Source organism: Canis lupus, chromosome 1, assembly GCF_003254725.2.
Source record: "Canis lupus dingo isolate Sandy chromosome 1, ASM325472v2, whole genome shotgun sequence".
In the NCBI taxonomy this organism is placed as follows: domain Eukaryota; kingdom Metazoa; phylum Chordata; class Mammalia; order Carnivora; family Canidae; genus Canis; species Canis lupus.
Genome location: NC_064243.1, coordinates 757,935 through 777,665, shown reverse-complemented (window position 1 = coordinate 777,665; position 19,731 = coordinate 757,935). Strand labels below are relative to the sequence as shown.

Below are 19,731 nucleotides of genomic sequence, written 5' to 3'. Positions count from 1 at the left end.
AAAAATTCTAAATTTGTATTCTTTTAATAACAGCCTCTCACACACAGACACACACACACACACAAATGCATGCACACATACACAAACCTGCACACAAACATGTACACACATACACAAACACACACATGCACACACACACCGTTAATAAAACTACAGGGAGAGATTGGCAAATTCACAACCATAGAAGAGATTTCAACTTCTCTCTCAACCATTGCTTGGTCAAACAAAAAAATATGTAAACTTAGAAGATTTGAATGACACGTTAGCTTTATTGATTGGGTAGATGTAGAATCCTGAATCAAATATGGGAAAAATACACATTCTTTTGAAGCACATATTAACCTGATCCTGGAATTATGCCAATTGCATTAAATTTCAAAAAAATTATAACATTCAGATTATGTTATCTGACTATAATGCTATTAATTTAGAAATCAACCATAAAATGATGGGAGAAAAATCCCCATGCATGTGGACATTTTTAAATACACTTCTCAATAACTGATTTGTCAAAGAAAAAGATCATGGTGGGGACGCCTACAGGGCTCAGCAGTTGAATGTCTGCCTTTGGCTCAGGTCATGATCCCAGGGTCCCAGAATTGAGTCCCACATCAGGCTTCCTGCATGGAGCCTGCTTCTCCCTCTCCCTGTGTCTCTGCCTCTCTCTCTGTGTCTCTCATGAATAAATAAATAAAATCTTTAAAAAAACCATGGTGAATACAAAAGAATAACTGCATGATTGACAGTAGGAAGATTGCATATCAAAACGTGAAATGAAGCAGAAGTAATGCTTGAAAGGACATTTATGTCATTGAAGTTTTCCTCAAAAAGGAAATTAAATGAATGAATGAATTCATTAAATTAATGAATTCACCTAAATTAATGAATTTAATATAAAAAACTTTTTGAAAGATTAACAAGTTTAACATCAGCTCACAAAAATCTATTGCATTTTTATATGCCAGCAACAATCAACTAGAAAAGGTTGGAGTGTTTTCTTTTAAAGTATCATGTAAAAACAGAAGTGTCAGCAAAAAAATAAACTAGGAATAGATCTAACAAAAAATGTGCAAGTCCTAAATGGAGAAAATCATTAAAATCTTATTAGCAGACATTAAAGAGAACCTAAATAAACAGACTGATATACTGAGTTTATGGACGAGACAAACCAAGTCACAAAAATGTCACTTCTCTCTTAATTGATTTACAGACTCCAAACAGGTCAGATCAAAACTCTAACAAGTTTTATCAATAAAACTGACACACTAATTTTAAAATTCATGAAAAAACAAAGGCCAAAATATCCACAAAACATGTGAAGAAACTTCCCAGATACCATGACTTATTGTGAAGCTATAGAAGTTCAAGGATAGAGCAGAACAGAAAGTCCAAAATAGGCTTGTGCATCTCTAGAGACTTACTGAATTCCAGAGAGGCGTCACAGATCAATGAAAACAGGATAAGCTCTTCCATACACAGGGCTGGAACTGGCTACCCCCGTGGGAAAGACATCTGATCACTGCCTTACACCATATACAAAACATCCATTTCATATTATTTAAAGTCTTAGCTGTGAAAGGCAAAGATTTACAGATTTTAAGAAGTAAAAAAAGGAAGCTATCTTTATAATCCCAGATTAGGCAATGCATTCCTAAAATGAAGAACTGTTCATCAAAAGATTTCATACAGATAATGAAAAGGACAAGGCAAAAATTGATAGATGATGTGGGTAACATATAAACACAGGTAATCAGAAGCCATGAGGAGCTTCTACAAATCAATAAGAAGACAACCCAATAGAAAAATGAGCCATCAACATGAACAGGTAAGTCAGAGAAGATAAAGCATGAAGGGCAAGAAAACAATAGGAACAATGATTTGAGCAGATGGCCATTGGGAGACCACAGATCTTCACCCAGACCTGCAGAGCCACCCAGGGTGCAGTGGAAGTACAAAGTGAGACGGCCATGTGGGAAAGTGGTTTGGTGTTGCCCAGTAAACCCGCACTTGCTGACCCTGGGACAGAGCAGCTCCACCCTCAGACTCTAGCTCAGGGCACCAGGACACGTGCAGCACTTTTCGTAAGAATCCCAAACCACCCAAAGGTCCATCTGCAAGAGAAGGTTAAATACATCTTGTCAGCTTCCCACATGAGCTATTAAATAGAAGTCATAATGAACAATAAACCCATAAAGTAATATGAATTCTGGATACATAGTGATGAACGAAAAGGCCATTCAGAGACCACAAACTCCCCATATATGTGTGATGCGCTTTTATAAACCTCAAAAGCAAGCATAGCCACACAGTACGTTTGAGCATCCCTCCACATGCATGCAGCAAAGCCCCCATGGAGGCAGCAGAGCACATGCCAAGTTGAGGGGATTAAGGGGGTGGGACGGCAATGGAGAGCGCAGGCAGTCCTAACAGCACTGGTAATGCTGGAGATTGCAGGGTGGCCGATGGGCTCGTTTTAGGGTTAAACACAGATCTCACTGTCTGCTTAATTTAGATAATTTTTAATGGGAGGAGTGAACAGAGAAAGAGAGATCCCACTAAAGGCTGTTAAAGGTTACCCCTGGGTACAAACGAATCCGTGAGGCTCACCTGTGCTTGCCCCCCCGCCCCCCCCCCCCCACGCTGCCCATTAACCCCACCTCCCTCTGCAAACCCTGCTCAGGCCCCATCCCACTCCCCCCATGGCCACACCTGGCCTGGTTTCTTGTGAACTCTCCTCGGCCTGTGCCACCACTGGCTGCCCTGCCGGCGCCCCCTTCTCTGCCTGCACCCCCTTCCTCGGCGCCCGCTAGGCCACCCTGCTGTCCCTAGAGCCCACATGCCAGCCCTGCCCCCCCACCTACTGGCGGCTCGCCCCTGCACCCTGGCAGCTCCCATCTGGCACGCTCTCGGCGGGGGAGGGGGGACACTCCTGGGGGACATGCTCCCAGGGAACCCACCGGATCTGCACGCACCTCTCCGCCTCCCTTCTGGGGGCGGCTGTGACTCCTCATCTCACTAACCTGCCCAGCAAGTGACACACTGCTGGTTGTAGCTCAGACACTTCAACAACCACTGCCATCCATAGGGACGCCCTGGGGCTGGGGCTCTCTCTGCAGGCCCCCCACCCCCACCCCCACCCCTCAGCTGCCAGCACTGCCTGAGCACAGACCGGAGCACAGGCCAGAGAAGCTGAGACATTTGCCCAAAGGTGCGTGGTAACTACCCACTGCCTGCAAGGGTGGCTCTCCCACCCAGCAAGTAAGCTCGGGCCACTCCAAAACCAACAAAGTCAGGGTTCTTAAGCATCCTAGCCCTGCTCCCTTCTTGCCATACAGGACTCCATCACGGGATCCCCCAGAGCCCCCATCCAGGGTCCTTGTGGGGGATGCCCGTTCCCCTTCTGCCACGATCCTGTTCCCGGTCCTCCCCAGGAAGGGTGAGGCAGGTAGAGAGCAGCCCCTGCTCCTGCCCCAAGAGCTTGGGGGACGTGGACAACTGCAAACACCAGACCGCTCTGGACAATAGGGGGCTGAAAAACAGAAAATCCCAGGGGGTGGAGCTGGTCCTCAGCAAACCGCCCTCTGTGGCCCCTCGGGTCCCTGAGACAGCTAATGAATCGGGAAGCCTGAGCTTAGGGCAAGGGTGGAGAAACCCCGGTGAAGACACTCGGTGGGGGGGGGGGGGGGGGGGGAAGGATGGAAACAGAGAAGCCAGAATGCAGGCTGGCTCTCTTGGGACGCCTGCCTCACGCCCCCCAGGAGGCCCGCACATCCTAGGGGCGAGGCCAGGCCTGGGAGACAAGCTTCCTGGAGCAACAAGGGCCTACATGGGAAGTCTTCCTTCAACAGGCTTGAAAGCAGACACAGACTGAGCCACACTCCCCACTGCCCTGCACCCGTTTCAGTTCTTGGTGGACTGGAGGCCACCAGCCCCTCCCCCACATGCCTACAGAAGGTAGACTGGGCTGTTGGGGCTGCAGACGTCCACATGTGGCGCTAGGAGCTCCCAGGACAGCCCATACGGGCGGCACGTGGTGCCTCTGAGAAGTCCACGGAGGGCACCAGGCCTGCAGACCACATGGGAGGGAGCGAGGGGGAAGAGTGAATCCTGAGGTCCCCCTGGGACACAAGCTGCAGGAGTGCAGAAGACTCTTTGGAACCTCCTGAGACTTCTGGGGCTGTTTGGGGTGAGACTGGGAGAGGGTGCACCAGCCAGAGCCTGAAAAAGCAGGTTCCCATGACAGCTGGAGTGGCCTGAGGATGGTGAGGGGCTCAAGGGTCACCTCCTCTCATCAGAAGAGGATTCGGGAATCAGAAAACCATGAAGGTGGCACTGCCACCAGGGAGCTAAAGTGGAGCTTGCAAGGGGCTCTTCTCCTGCAGACTAGGGTTGGGAAGAGCCAGCAGCCCCTCCTCACCATGATATGGAAAATGTGTTGCTCTAAGGTCAGGATCAAAATCCTGTGAATAGGAAATACTCTTGGCACGCGGCTACCCGGTGTGAATTCCAGAAAAACGGCACTTGTCTTAGGGCAGCACACCTGCTGCCCAGGCAAGCGGAGGAAAACAGCCACACACTCCCTCCACGGCCTCCCTCAACACCTGGCCGTGCGGGAGGACTCAGGGCTGGAAGGAAGCTTCCAGAGACCACCGGAGGGTCATCGGTGGGGACCAGGGACCAGGGACAAAGAACTTGTGCTCTGGAAGGCCCCTCGGAGTAATATTTGGAGAAAGTGAGGCTCCTTCTATTTGCCCGTTAGAGGCCTACTCGTGTTTTGTTTCTTCCTCAATTTCTGTATTTTTGTTTTTCCAGGAATTTATCCATTTCACTTAAGTCACCTCATCTGTTGGTACGCAGTTGTCCACCTTATTCCGTCATCATCATCTTTATCTCTCTAAGTCATTCCTGACATCACCAAAGTTTCCCTCCCTTTCCCCTGGTCAATCCCCTCAAAGTCTGGCCATTTGTCCGCCTTTCCACCAACTGGCTGCCGGTTTTGCAGGGTCTCTCCGCCGCCTCCGGCGCGCTCCACTTCGGCTGCAGTCGGTGCTTCCCGCCCCTGCCCGTGTGTAGTTTGCTCTTCCGATTCCTGACGGTCCCACTAGGTTCCAGGGGTCGCCTGGACACCGCCCATCCTGCGGGGGGGGGGGGCTGGTGCGTGTTCTCAGCCCGAAGCCGCTGCTTCCTCCAGCTTCCTTCCCTGTTGGCTCAGCGCACGTCCACGCTCCGCGGGCAATGGGGGGGATGGGGGGGATGGCCGGCGGTACAACGGGGACGGCGGGGAGGCGAGCCGGGACAGCGAGGGGAGGGGGAGGGGGCCGGGGGACAATGGGGGGACAGCGGGGGGGCAGACAGCGGGGGGGCCGGGGGACACGGGGGGGTGGCCGGGAGGCAGCGGGGGACAGAGGGCGGGGGGGAGCCGGGGGACACAAGGTGAGGCGTCAGCAGGAAGGCAGCCGGGCACGGCCGCGGACCCGAGCGGTCACCGCCGCGGCGGCCGGCAGGACGAGGGCTGGCACCCCGCGGGCACAGGTCACGGCCCCGCAGGCCCGACTTCGCTCGCGGGGGGTCACCACGACACCCAGTCGCTGAGCGAGGCCCGGAGGCTGCGGGGGCCAGGGAAGCCTGACCCTCCGCCCGCGCCCTCCTGCCCCAGCGGCCCAGCGCCCTCTGACCCCGCACTGCGCACGGCACGCCGGGACTGTGGCGCTCCGACGCTCGCGCTGTCTGCCGGGACTCGTAGTCTCTTCGCAATGGGCCTCGGCGCGTGGCTACGCTGCGGACGGCGGCCCGCGCGGCATGCCGGGACTCCTGGTTTAACGACCCCCCGGGCTTTGGTGCACCAAGGGACTCGTGGGACAGGGGCGCGCGGCCTGCCGGGAAGTCGCAGTGCATGCCGGGGTTTCTGGGCGGCGGCGCGCGCTGCACGCCGGGACCGCAGCCCCTCGCCGTCGGCGTCCCCGGGGCCCATGGGGCGTGGCCACAGTGTTCCCGTCCGGGCGGCCCCACGCGCTCGTTCCCAGGGCGCTCCGGGCACCCGCGGCCGGCGCCGCGTCTCCCGCGTGGGTGTGTGTTTACACGCGGGCCCAGCGACGCACACGCGCGGCGTCACGCGACGTCAGACGCTGTCCCGGAAGTCGGCGCGGGCCGGGCGGCGGGTGGAAGCCGGTGCCGGAGCGCGAATTGCCGGGCGGTCGTCTTCGCCTCCCGGGCCGGGGCCGCCGTCCCGCCCGCGATGGGCGCCGGGCCCTGAGCGCCCAGTCCGCCGACCTTCCCGCAGCGACCCCGCCCGGCCGCGATGGAGGCGCCGCCCGCGGGCCGCGTTCCCGCCGAGGGCGCCCCGCCGGCGGCCGTGGCCGAGGTGCGCTGCCCGGGCCCCGGGCCGCTGCGCCTGCTCGAGTGGAGGGTTGCGGCGGGCGCGGCCGTGCGCATCGGCTCGGTGTTGGCGGTGTGTGAGGCCGCCGCCTCCGCGCAGCCCGCGGGGTCCGCCCCTGCCCGCGCCGGCTCCGGGGGCTGCGTGCGCGCCGAGCGCAGGCTGAGGTCGGAGCGTGCCGGTGTGGTGCGGGAGCTGTGCGCGCAGCCGGGCCAGGTGGTGGTCCCCGGGTGAGTGCGGCTCGGGGCTGGGGTCCTGGGCCGGGGCGAGCTGGGGAAGCCCGGCCCGCAGTCGGCACGGGAGACGTCGGCGGCCTTCAGTTGGGTTCCCCGTCGCCGAGATCAGGCGCCGCCCGCGGGGGTCCCGCAGGGGCTTCCCCTGGGGCTTGGCGTCCGACAGTCCTTTGCTCTGGCCTCCGCCCCTCCCGCTTGGCTGGCACTGGCTGCGGCATCTGCTCCGCCTCACGCCCCGCCAGACCTCCCCAGGAGCCTTGTGCTGTGTCCACCTCGCCCCAGCGTTGTTTGCAGAGGGCACCGCGGTCGTGGGCCTGGGGGTCAGGGGCGCAGGCTGCCGGGTGAATGCAGGCACTCTCCGCTGAGCTGTGGCTGGCGTCCTCGGAAGGGAGAGGCTGGTTGGGCCGTGCTGGGGGCGCGCTGGGGCGCGCTGGGGCACGCTGGGGCACGCTGCCGTCACTGCTTGGAGGTCAGAGTCTTCTGACCATCCCGGGCTGGAAAAGCCATGAGCCCACCGTTGTGGAGGGAAGCCCAGTGCTGGTGTCGCTGTGTAGGAGATTCCTGAACTGAAGGGCTCTTTCTCCAGTGACCCAGATGAGGCCAGGAGCGCCCGGACTAGTCAGAGACCAGTTGCAGCTGGTTAGTGAGAAAGTCCCCGTGCGGTGCTTTGATCGCGGCCGCAGAACTAGCAAATCAGAGTAACCCTGTACTTAGCCTCACCCGTCAACCACGTACCTCCTCCAAGAACAAGTTCTCTGTGCTGAGAAGTTTTCTTTTTTTTTCCGTGTTTATGGTGTTTGAGGTTTAGGGGGTCTCTCTGCTGTGGTTCCTCCTGGGCCTGCGATGATCGGGTTCTCCTGGAGTGCGGGTGGGGGTGGATGCAGGGAAAGCACCGAGCAGCCAGGCTTGCCTGGCCGGAGCTGTCCTTGTCCCCACCACCACAGCATCAGCAGGATTGCTCCTGACACATCCACGGTTATCCTCAGGCTGCAAACAGTTAGTTCTGGGAACTGCTTCTGGTTGTGGTTGACTATTCTGATCTGTAACAGGATTGTATGTTTTTGTATCTGTGCTCAGGTAGAGGTAGGAACCGCACCCTTGTCCTGGGACCAGGATAGGGTGGGCAGGGTGGGCAGGCACTAGGGTCCCAGGGGTGTTGACACGTCCAGCACCTTGCCTTGCTGAGCTTCTCAGCAGCATCCTCCTCCATGCTGCTCTGTCCTTGGGCCGAGTCTCATCCAGAGAGTCCTGGGGTGGGGAAGTAGACAGAACGTCTTCATAATTTCCACCCGGAAAAACAGAGTTGAAAATATTCTGGCAAGGCACAATCTGTCAAACTGAACCTGTTAATTATCACTTTATCTAATGATGTCTTTCCTTCTCACCTGTGTGCTTTCCTGTCTGTTGTCATTCAGTGGGAGATGGTGCAGTCCCCAAAGGAAGATCCATGAAATAACCTGGGAACAAGTGTGGTGGTGGGTAAGGACCAACGGGGGTAGGGGCAGGTGTGCGTGGTGTCCACCCAGCTCCCTGGGCCCCCTGGTCTGTCCACAGAAGAATGTCTCCATCAGCCAGGATCTGGGCTGAGTGCTGCCGGGCAGGGTGACGGTACCAGGCTTGCTTCATAGGCTTGAGGATGAAAGATCAGAGAAACTCCTAGGGAACACTGAGAGTCCAGCCAAGATTGTAAAGTAGAGTTAGGTTATATAGGGTTTAAAATTCTGAGTGCAGTCCACTTAGCGCCCCGAAGTGCTCATCTACAGAGGTCTTGCCTTTGGAAGTAAGGAAGTTACTTTTCCATCCTGGTATTGACATCTCTGATGAGCTAGCTAGAACATTCTTTCAGTTAAATGATCTTATCCTTCCCTGTTGACATCTGCACTATTTAAAAGATTACTCAGTTAAAAACTCTTTATGTTTAAAATTGGGAGAATTGTCACTTTATTTAATTGAACCCACTAAACAATCTGTACTTCAGATGAATTTGTGTGGGTTTTTTTTTTTCCAGTTTTCACTTAACTACAAAACTATTGGCCTTTTAACCAACTTTATTTGATATACATGCATGGTTTATTTTTATTGCAGTTCTTTGGATTTTTAGGTATCTTTTAAATAAAGACGTTTGAAGCAAATGGGTTTTGAAGCATGATCGGTCTTAAAACTGATGGGTAGGCTTTAAGAGGTTATAGCATGTGTTACCATATTTATTTCCATTTTCATGTTTAAAGTTAATTTCAAAGCATATAATATGAAATCAAATATCTGGTTACAGAAGAATGGAAATCTCTAATTTCATGTGTTTTTTTTTTTGAACTGCATGAATACTGATAGTAAAGCCAAAAATGATAACAAATAATGTAATAATATATCAGTTATCTCAGAAAAAGTGCTTTTTTTTTTTTATTTTGAAGAGTGAGAATCTAGACAAATCAGTTTCAAAGTATTTGTGTGGTATCTCAAAAATATATAATTTCTAAAGGTTGTAAGTAGATCTTACAAACTTCTTAGCACTTTATATTTACAAAATTCCTTAGAACTTCAAGAACTTGAGCTAAACGTTGACCTATTTAGTCTTTGTATTTTGAAGAAATTTAGAAGACATTCATGGCTTTATGGTGATGCTGTGGATTATGGGTGCTGGCTTCCTCCTGTCCTCACCGGTCTCTCATGCTGGTGGTGAGTCGGCGGGGGTGATGGAGTTCAGTGTGCTGTGTGCGATGGCTGGTGCGTCCGTGCCCTGCGGTGCTTTCATCGGAGTGTGGTGGGGGGTTGGAGAGCGGCTACTGCTTTTTAAGGCTGGAAGCATTTAAAATTGCAGGGGTGCATCCTGGAGATGATGTTGAAATTCTGAGGCCGTGAGTCCTCCCCTGCCTGTGTAACCCAGCAGTGCAGGGGAGCCTTGGTGCCCCTTGCTTTTGAGACTTGGTAGGAAAATAGAGTTTTGTCAGAGAAGTCTTAGTAGGCCACACTGGCCATACATCGAGTTTTAAGAGAATTCTGTAAAGAATTGCTTTGTGGAATCTCAGTAGCTAAGTCTGGAGATTTTTTTCTGATAATGGGAATGGGTGTTGCCCACTGTTTTTAATTTAGTTTCTTCCGATGATTTGGTTTTGTCTCTTACAAGCACACTCAATCACCAGGCCAGGGGTGGCCGACGTCGTCTCAAGTGCCCTGTCCTGGCTCTGAATGTGCCCAGCTTGAATGGCTGGGATGGTGCTTCAGTCACCACCGCTGCCCTGTGGCCTGTCGCTGGCCCATCACTCAGTCAGAGCAAGTGTACGTTTTCCCTTTTTTGTGAACATAATTCCAGGGCTAGAGAAAAGTTGCAGGAGTAGTACCAAGAGTCCTCATTTTCCTTCCTAGGGTTGAGGAGTAAGCTGCAGATGTGATGTATTTTATCCCTAAAGCTTTCAGTTTCCTAAAAAATATTGTCTTAACCTAACCATCATATGATGATCAGAATCTGAAATAAGGTCCATGCAGGGCTATTTTCTGCTCGTTAGATTTCCCTCTAACGAGCCACTCTTGTCCGAGGAAGCACAGGAAACCCCAGATGTGTGTTAGGGTCATCGTCAGAGCTCCTGGGTCTCTAGTGTCAGGTGGCCCCTCCTCTTCAATCTCATCATCAGCTGGTGGCTCTGCAGACTGGCTGGCCACCCACTCACGTCGTGCTGTGTGCTGAGGCAGGACTTGCTGGGGCCGTGTGTGTCCTGAGTGGGCCACTCAGGCAGCAGGTGTCCCCAGTTTGTCCTGTTCTGCTTTGTCAAGGTGGTGGCTGTCATGAAAAGGTACTAATTTTCCTGTTGTTATTGTGGAGTATCTTGTGAGGGGTACTTTCTTCCTCAGTAAATATCTTTAATTCTCTCATCCAATGGCATCTTGATGATTCTTGTCTGAATCTCCTGTATTTTAATCAGGATCATCCAGTGGTGACTTTCTCCAGTCTGTCACTGCTTTTCCTTTTTTTTTTTTTTTTTTTTTTAATTTTTATTTATTTATGATAGTCACACAGAGAGAGAGAGAGAGAGAGAGGGAGAGGCAGAGACAGAAGCAGGCTCCATGCACCAGGAGCCCGACATGGGATTCGATTCCAGGTCTCCAGGATCGCGCCCTGGGCCAAAGGCAAGCGCCAAACTGCTGCACCACCCAGGGATCCCTGTCACTGCTTTTCCATTTCTGGGTTGGTTTTCTGCTGTAAGAACAATGAATTGAACCATGTGGACTCTTGGGGTCCTGTTGTTTGTACTGTTGTTTGTCCTGATGCTCCCGATGTCCCAGGTTTGGCCTGGAACTGACCCCGCAGGCAAGACCCCATCAGTCTGAGATCGTGGCCGTGTTTTCCAACATGAATGGTATTGGGGCTCCTGCTCCTCAGCTCTGGAATCCTCCATTTCTCCAAGAAGTCCTGCTTCCTTCTCATAGAGAAGGCCCTTGAGGAAACAAATCTGGGTGCACGAAATACATTTTCCCCAGTGCCCTCATACTGAGCTGTGTGTGTAGAGTGGGGGGACGTCCTTGAGCTCTCCTAACCCACCAGGAGGAGGGAGGGGTCTGACCCGACATTTAGCAGCGCAGAATGCAGGGCACCCAGCTTCCTGAGGCTCTGCTGTGCCTGGTACACCCATGCCCTCTGGCCTTCCCGTCACAGCAGACACAAGCTGATGCGCACAAAAGATTCGAGAGAGCTTGAGATGTGTGTATTTAGGGGGAAATAACTGTTTCAGAAATTGCATTTCATGATTTTTCTGTCGGTTTTTTTCAAGGACAAACCAGGAAAGTTAACATTTATTGGTGACTGACTTGAAGTTCTGGGGCTGGCTCCTGGGCCGAAGTGTTTTCTCTAGAGTGCCACTCCCCTCACGGGGTCGCAGTAGTGGCTATTTGTGGGGTAGAGGGGTAGAAACACTAGGATCACTCCCTGCCTTTCATCCTTGTCTTGTGTCAGTATCTGCAGAGTTGAAATCATCTTATGCTGAAAAGGGACGTTACTATTATTTTTTTAAAATACTCTTTCCCTGGGATGCCCAGGTGGCTCCGCAGTTGAACACCTGCTTTTGGCTCAGGGCATGATCCCGGGGTCCTGGGATCGAGTCCCGCAATCCAGCTCTCTGAGGAGAGCCTGGCAGGTGTGGCCTTAACCCTGATGGATCCAGTTCTGATATGATGCTGTTTGGCTTGGGGGCCACTTTGCTAGATGTAGCACGTTGCATCTTCTGACTTGGGTACTCTGAGGAAGTTGCCTGCATTTTGTCTTGCATCGGACGACTTGCTTGCCACCTCCTGTCTCCCTACAGCCTTCCTGGTGGGCTCCCCCACCTGGACCCGGCTCACCACCACATCCATGAACTGCGACAAGCACTGCCAGGGTGAATTCAACTGGAGACCTTGTGTTTAAGTTAAGCAAATACAAAGATCCTCTTAATGTTCATAAATACGGGGTTTTGGACTCTTAACACTACAGTTGACTCATATGTCAAGGAGGGTAGACATCAGAATTTTGAAATGAAGGCTTTTTATAAGGGATTACATTCGTTTGTGAGTTATCTGCATCTCTTACACGAGTCACATGGTGATGACACGCATGTGGTGTCACCATGGAGGGGTTCCTAGTAGAAGCTCACTTCATGTGCTAGTCATTGCTCAACATGAAATATTCCTTCAGATCTTTGGGTGATTGGACTTGACCCGAGTATCTCTTGAGAGTGGGGGCCTCCATGCGCCTGTCTCCCGGCCGCCCTCTGACTGTTTTCCTCCTGGGGATAGAGCTCTGCATCGTCCAGGACAGGCTTACAGGATGACACCCCCAATCTGTTTGTCATCTGAACAAGACAGGCAGAATAGAACCCTTTGACCCTGGCATGGAAAGTTACGGGACCTTCAATGTGACCCGTAGGTGAAGGACTTTTAGTGAAAGGTGCATATTCAGGCCACTTGCAGGGGCACGTGGAGTGGTTAGCACATGTGCCCCCACCTCGTATTCCTGCCTGACTACCCGCCTCTCTGGTTGCCTACTGGCGGCAGACTCTGCCTGGGACTCAGAAACCGGGCCACTGCCTCCCCACTCCTGTCAAGGATGCTGTGTCTGCTGGATCTTCAAGGTACAGCAGTGGAGGGTATGCTGTGTGTCACCCAGAGCAGTGGGAGCTGAGGGAACTTTGGGAGGAGGTGCAGCTCTGGGTTTGGGTCCAGACAGAAGGATGAGGCGGAGGTGGTTGAGTAGCAGGCTGGTCTGAGCAGAGGAAGCCCCTGTGTTGAGGGGAGAATCCAGCAGCACTTGGGAGCACTTGGCCAAGCCTGTGGGTCCCAGTGGCCGTGGAGTGGCACAGGGAGGAGCCAGGTCTGCAGGGTGACAAGAAGGCAGGCTGGCATGCCACCAGCTGTCAGACTGTCTTAGCCCAGGTTGCCCTACATGGGTGACCCCACAGCGCTCTGCTGACTGGATGGTGCTGAGGACGCAGCACTGAGCTGCAGCACCGTGCCCAGGGTGCCCCCTGTGCCTCGCTGTGCTGCGCTGCCACGTGGCCCTTGGAACGGTCACCAATAGCTCTTCATCACCAAGTCTGTTGGCGTTGGCCTCGTTGGCTGGTCATCGGCCGGTGTAGATGTGCATTTTAAGTTCATAGTTGAGTGAGTTTTGACATGTGTGCCTGAAAACCACCACCCTGCCTGGGGTTGAATCCACTCGGGATTCTCCTGGGAGCACTTACACTGACATTCCTTTTCTTTCTCAAAATGTTTGTTCCCTGGCATCTGTTGTCCTGACTCCCAGCCTTTGTGAGCAGTGTTTTTATTTCCGTTTTTAGTTGATGTTCTTTTTCCTGCCTATCTCTTCACTGTTGGGGTTCCCCTCAGGCCTGCCTTCTGTTTCTATGAGGTGGTTACATCCTGGCCTGGGACCCACAGTCCATCACACCTGTACTCCCGCCCTGGCCATGTCCAGGCATGCATGGTGGCTGGTGGTGCCTCTACTGCCCTTGCTCTGTCTTCCCGGCCAACTCACTGGTCCTTTTTGTCCCTGGTCCCTGGCAGGTTTCTTCCAGAAACATCCCAGAATGTCCACCACAGCCCCATGTCTCTGGGTTCACACTTCTCCCCGCATTTCCTGCCCGTGCTGCTGAATATAGAGCTTGTCTGGTCAGCCTGCTCTTAGCACCCTTGCAACACCACCTGCGGGTTCTTGGTGCTACATTCAGGGTTCCCAACTGTTAACCTCATAGCTGCTGCTTTCACCTTGCTCTTCACTTGGGACATCTGAAGCCTGCTGCCCCTCACCTGTGCAGCTTGGTCTCACCTGCCCTACCCTTGGCCTGCTTCCTGTCACCTTGTGGGGGGCCGTCCCAGAAGATTCCTTCTGCTAAAGGACATTAATCCTCTAGAATTTGTCACACCCACCCACTTGAGGTTCCCCTTGAATCATGGTGACTTGGGTAAGACAAAGATTTCTCAAGGACCCAGAACATCTGATAAATTGGACTTGATCAAAATTTAAAATCTAATTTTCAAAAAACACTTAAGAAAATGAAAAAGCTGACTACAGAATGGAAACACCTACCTCACAAAGCATTTCAAGGTATTATTGGTTGAGCTAGAGACACCAAACACATCTTCAGGTTAATGTTTCAGGAGAGATTGGTGAAATCCTCCTGGTCAGGTGTTGACATTCCTGAAAACATATTCCCCAGCTCATAAGTTTTACTATAGAAATGAGTAAAGTGGGATGACTGGGTGGCTCAGTGGTTGAGTGCCTCCCTTCAGCCCAGGGCATGATCCCGGGGTCCTAGGATGGAGTCCCGTGTCGGGCCCCTGCATGGAGCCTGCTTCTCCCTCTGCCTATGTCTCTGCCTCTTTCTGTGTTTCTCATGAATAAACAAAGTCTAAAAAAATAAAGACACAAAGTGACACAGAATTTTAAACTGAAGACTGGTAAAAGAAGACTCAGCATTCCAGGGGGCAAACAGCAGACTTTTGCCAGGTTCCAGAAGGCCTGACAAACCCTTCAGTAAACCCATTAGCCAACAATTGATACACACTTTTGACTTTTGGGAAAGTGCAGGTCTGTCCTCTTGCCAGCTCTGCTCGGATCCTGTCAGTTGCCTTCCTGGCATGTTGCTTCTCCTCCTGCTTGCAGGAGAGCAGGACAGGCAAGGGTGGGGCCCCAGCAAGATGCAGTCTAATTGCAGGTTGCTGGCAAGGTGGGCTGCTCTGTGGGCAGCTCCACGGGAGAGTGTGACCCTCATGTGGCAGGAGCACGGCCAGGTATCCGAGCGAGGGCTGATTTGGAGGTACCTGCCATAACAGCCATGATGCAAGAGTCCTGGACCCTGGCTGCCACTTGATGTGGGTGGTGTGGGGTCAGAATAAAGGGTGAAGGGGCTGTCATGCAAGGATGTGTGTGGGGCTGGGGATGGTTGGGTGAGGTGCTGCAGAGCCAGCCAAGTGCAGAAAGCCAACCGGGCCGTTGTGTCAAAGCCAGACCCAAGTGCCAGCTCCAGCAGCAGCAGCAGCAGCACAGAACCTGGTGGTGGAGGATTGACAAGATGCAGGGTGCCCAGACTGGAGGGACAGTAAGCCGGGGTGGCGGGGGAGATGATGGGGACTACCCTTCGGCACACAGATCCTCCGTTTCAGGCGGGCAGCAACCTGGAGCGTGAGGATGTCTTTGACCGGGCTCCACACAGATGGGGAAGCTTTGTGTGGAGCGGTGTGGTCCCCTGCAGGACTTGGTTGAAGATGGGAACATGGGGCAGATTTTAGGTAGAGGTTTAAATGGTGCTGAAGCTGAGCGAGCACAACCAGGAAGGGGCTAGAGTGGCAGAGCACATCCCTAAAGAGCGCCAGCACCTGCCACCTACCAGCACTGTGGTTTGGGGTCAAGCATGGGCTGTGAACACAGGGTAGCAAGTCTGGGCCCAGCCATTGGAGTACTGAATGCCTGGTTGTGAGTGTCCAAGATGGGAAGGGAGTAAAGGGGCCCTTGGTACGGGGTACCCATTTGGTACCTCTGTTAGCCCTTGGAAGTCCTTTGTGGTCCAGAGCTCTGAGGCAGTGTGGCTGAGGAAGGAAAAGTGTGTGGCCATCCATTCTGTGCATGGCACTCAGTGGTCAGCCAACTCTCGGGCCTCAGGGTGTCCGTGTGCTCTGTGGCCTTTGTGAGGATGCACCCAGCAAGGCCCTACTTCGCAGACACTGGCCTGACGGGTGCTCTCGGGCCCAGGTCTAGATGAGGCTCAGTGGGATCCGCAGACCCCCATGGCACTGAGTTACAGGGCCCTGGAACTCTGACCACTCAGCCTTTAGTTTTGTATGCCACTTGCCCTACTTGGGACCAGGGTTTGATACAAGCATGCAAAGGAAATTGCCATTTCTGTGTTGGTAAAAACCAGAAATATAATTATAGTTCTATCAGAAAAATGTCTGTGACTCATAGCTTCTCTGTGGACTGGGGACGCTACATGGGAGACAACATTTATCAGTGTTATCCCAGGTTGCTCCTTGCTGTATTAACAGCAGCTTCTGTGTTTATAATTTATCGGAAGTGTTAGAGTGGGGCTCATGAGCATCCCAAGTCCCCTCTCCTGCCAGGACGTCCCTGGTTCCTCCAGCTGCAGCATATGTGGTTCTGTTGTGTTTGCATGAGAGAGATGCGTGGGTGAGAAGCCCCTCTGCTTCACAGCCAGGGGCAGGGCCCTGCTGGGCAGTGCCACCTGCCGGGAGGGAGCTAGAAGTCACTGGGAGAACCAATGTGGGACCTGGAGGTCTATATGCCCCCTGGGGTTATGTGGAATCCAGGGGTTGTACTTCTCTCCTTCCCTAATATGGGACCATTTTCATCTCTATTCTAGGGCGGTTCTGGTACGGTTGGAAGGATGTAGCCACCCGGTTGTCATGAAAGGCCTGTGTGCTGAGTGCGGCCAGGACCTAACCCAGTAAGTACTGGCCCCTCGGGCTGGAGGGCGGGGCCTCTGGGCATTTGAGATGGGGTGACCTACGGGTTCCAGGAGCCTCCACCTCTGATGGCACCCTCCTTATCTGGCGACTTAGGTCCATCTCCCAGGGAGGTGTTCTTTCTGGTTTTGTTTCCCTAAGTTCCGAAGGCACTGGAGAGGTCTGATACTCACCCCCGTGTGGTCGGTTTGCTCTCCTTTCAGCCAGGCAAACGGCACATCTGTGATCAGCCCACGCCTCACTGCTCCCGGGTCCCCTTCAGGTCCCCCCACCTCGTTCCTGGGCTCCTTTTCCACCTGTGGCAGGCGGTCACCCTCGGTAGACTTGCTGAGCAGCATGGACTGTCCTGTTTTGGGGGCTTTCATGTTTTGGGGCCTCTGTTTCAGTGCGGCCATCACAGTTCATTTCCAGGAGATGTCTGTGAGAACTTTCCCATCTGTTCTCAGACGTCAGCCGTTTCAGCAGCTGTGGGCAGAATGAAACTGCACTGTGCTGGCCGTGAACTTCCCCTGCGTGTCAATTAAAATCGTGCCCTCGACGTCCTGTGTGCGTTCTGGGTATAGTTCTTCAGTGTGTTCATCTCCGTGTGCCTTCTCCTGCCCGCAGGCTGCAGAGTAAGAACGGGCAGCAGCAGGTCCCTCTGTCCACAGCCACTGTGTCCATGGTGCACAGCGTCCCGGAGCTGATGGTGAGCTCTGAGGTAAGTCCTGCCTCTGGCAGAGGCTAAGTGTCAGAACATTTCCTGGGAATAGCAAGGAGCATCCGTGGGCCTCTCACTACACAGAGGCTGACTGAGGAAGGTACCAGGTCTGTCGCTGTGATGGTTTCTGGGATAGCCACTGCTGAGACAGGTGGTCTGTGTGCACTGGGTGGCCCACCTGCAGTTTCTATCTTTGCCAAAGGGTTCTGCCCACTAGGGAGGTGCCGGCCCCAAGGGGTGTTGTGGCCGTGTGGTCTCCCTGGCGCAGAACGGGAGGCTGATGGACGGGAAGGCATTGTGCATGCTGCCGTGTGAAGAAGAGTGTTAGGGTGGGGGGCAGGCAGTAGCAGGTGGTGAGAAGTACTTGCAGCAGGCAGTGCTGGCGGAGTGGACGTGGTGTAGAAGGAAAAGACATGCGCTGTGCGCATCCTCATGGAAAGGCTTGGCAGGGCAGTGCTTCTCTGGGGTGGGGCAGATGTATGTACTTGGAACCCTGTTTACTTCTCCCCCGTGTCCAGGGTCTCGTGGGCAGTGCTGGTCAGAGGCATCCTGACACCTTGTATTCAGGGGCCGGGTGAGGGAGGGGTGTGAGGACGGAGCTTCTCCTGTGATGGGGAGGCAGGGCAAGCACCTGTTATTGTAAGTGGGTGAGACAGTTTCAGCGTTAGTTTTACCAGATTTGTGCTCTTGAATGATACATACCGGCTCTATTTTTTGTGGGAAAGACATGTCAGATACAGGATTCTGGCTTTCCTGAATTTTAAGCCAAATGTAAGTATTTAAGAGTGTATGGGGGATCCCTGGGTGGCTGATCGGTTTAACGCCTGCCTTTGGCCCAGGGTGCAATCCTGGAGTCCCGGGATCGAGTCCCGCATCAGGCTTCCTGCATGGAGCCTGCTTCTCCCTCCTCCTGTGTCTCTGCCTCTCTCTCTCTTTCTCTATGTCTATCATAAATCTTTTTAAAAATTTTTAAAAATTAAAAAACCGTGTGAGTGAGTGAGACAGACAGAACTGAGAAGTCAGATAAAAAGAGAAGAAAGTGTCCCCCATTGTTGCTGCCATGACAGATTATCGCTGGCCTGTGTGCACAGCCCTCCCAGGGCTGGACGTTGCAGTCCTATGGCTGGCTGATCAGGACCAAGGGTTTGTCTATAAAAATAGGAACTGAGCCAAGGAGGCATAAGCAATGCGCAGCCCAAGGCCCCTTCCCGGAGGAGGCTCTGTGCTGGCCCCGCGCTGGCCCCAGACGCCACTGCGTGCCCGCCATCTCCAGGAACCCCCTGGGTCTGTCCCACGGGGGGTGGTGCCTCCAAGCATGGCGAGAGGTGTGCCACACCCCTGCCACCTGCCTGTTGCTCCTCAGTTGGCTGCCCTCCTCCCTCCATTTTACAGCTCGTGGCATCCCATCAAACCTTTATGGACACAGCTTTCTTTTCATCTCCTTTTTCATGAGTTAACATGTTACGTTATAGAATTAGATCACAAATCATGTCTTCAGTAGTTGGGACCAAACAGAAGCAGCTTGGGTGGCCATGGAGCAGGCCGTGTGGCTCCCTGTGCTGTGTGAGCGCGGTGGGGCTGCTGGCGTGGTGCGGAGGGCAGTGGCCAACACCTCAACTGCGTTTGTTTGACGAACAAAATTGGATTTGGTTTTGGGTCCAGATATACTCACGTCAGAATCTTCCTTTTTATTTTAACTTCAGCAAGCTGAGCAGCTGGGAAGGGAAGACCAGCAGCGTCTACATCGAAACAGAAAGCTGGTGCTCATGGTGGACTTGGACCAGACGCTGATCCACACGACCGAGCAGCACTGCCAGCAGATGTCGAACAAAGTGAGCGCTTCCTGGGCTGGGCTGGTGAGGAGGGGCCGGAGCCCAAGGCCCATGTGTCTGGGGTGGTTTCCCCAAGCTGGGTCTCACTGGGAGGCATCAAAGCATGCTCTCGCCTCCTGGCTCCCTTTAGGGTTCAGGACCTGGAAGCCTTGAGGCCCAGCGGCAGGCAGTGGTGTTGGCAGCCAAGGAGACACAGTCTGGGTGGGGACAAGGAGCTGGCATTAGGAACCTCTAGGAATCTCTGAAGCATTGAGGGTAGGGGTACAGGTGGGTCCTGGATCTGCACTCAAGAGAGGGCAAATGAAGGCTAGGGTTCTCCAGGGAAATGAAGTTTTCAGAGAAAAGTAAAGGGTCGAGAATGGACCCTTATCTCAGTTAAAACTGTTGCCACGTCCCACCTCTTTGTATGACATGGACCCTGAGAAGCCAGATTTCTTCAGGCACCTTCAGGAGGCATGTAATAGTGCCCATTGACACATGGCTCTCTGAAGGCTGGACTGGCCGATCCTGTCATGGACTAATGAGGCCTTGCCAACACGGGAGCCCTCGGTTTGTAGAATTCTTAGCTGTTGGGCCATCGATGCGTAGACTGTGTCAGAGGTCAGGTTGTCAGCATCTGCGGTTAGCGGTTCTTAACTATGGCAGAGC

At 53.4% G+C, this 19,731-nt stretch overlaps 1 protein-coding gene across 8 annotated transcripts in view; it reads left to right on the top strand.

Annotated features, from left to right (window-relative positions):
* The first annotated feature begins 6,029 nt into the window (after positions 1–6,029).
* Positions 6,030–19,731, top strand: part of CTDP1 (CTD phosphatase subunit 1) — a 59,175-nt gene continuing 45,473 nt past the window's right edge. For 2 of the 8 annotated variants that reach the window (XM_049111576.1, XM_049111584.1), the window contains exons 1-4: positions 6,143–6,603; positions 16,449–16,532; positions 17,158–17,251; positions 18,955–19,083. In XM_049111576.1, the coding sequence (XP_048967533.1) occupies positions 6,299–6,603; positions 16,449–16,532; positions 17,158–17,251; positions 18,955–19,083 (612 nt within the window). In that variant the 5' untranslated portion in view covers positions 6,143–6,298. Of the gene's footprint in view, positions 6,067–6,141; positions 6,604–16,448; positions 16,533–17,157; positions 17,252–18,954; positions 19,084–19,731 lie in introns of those variants that run through there. The other 6 variants (XM_025421934.3, XM_049111587.1, XM_049111589.1 and 3 more) reach the window with 6 other exon arrangements.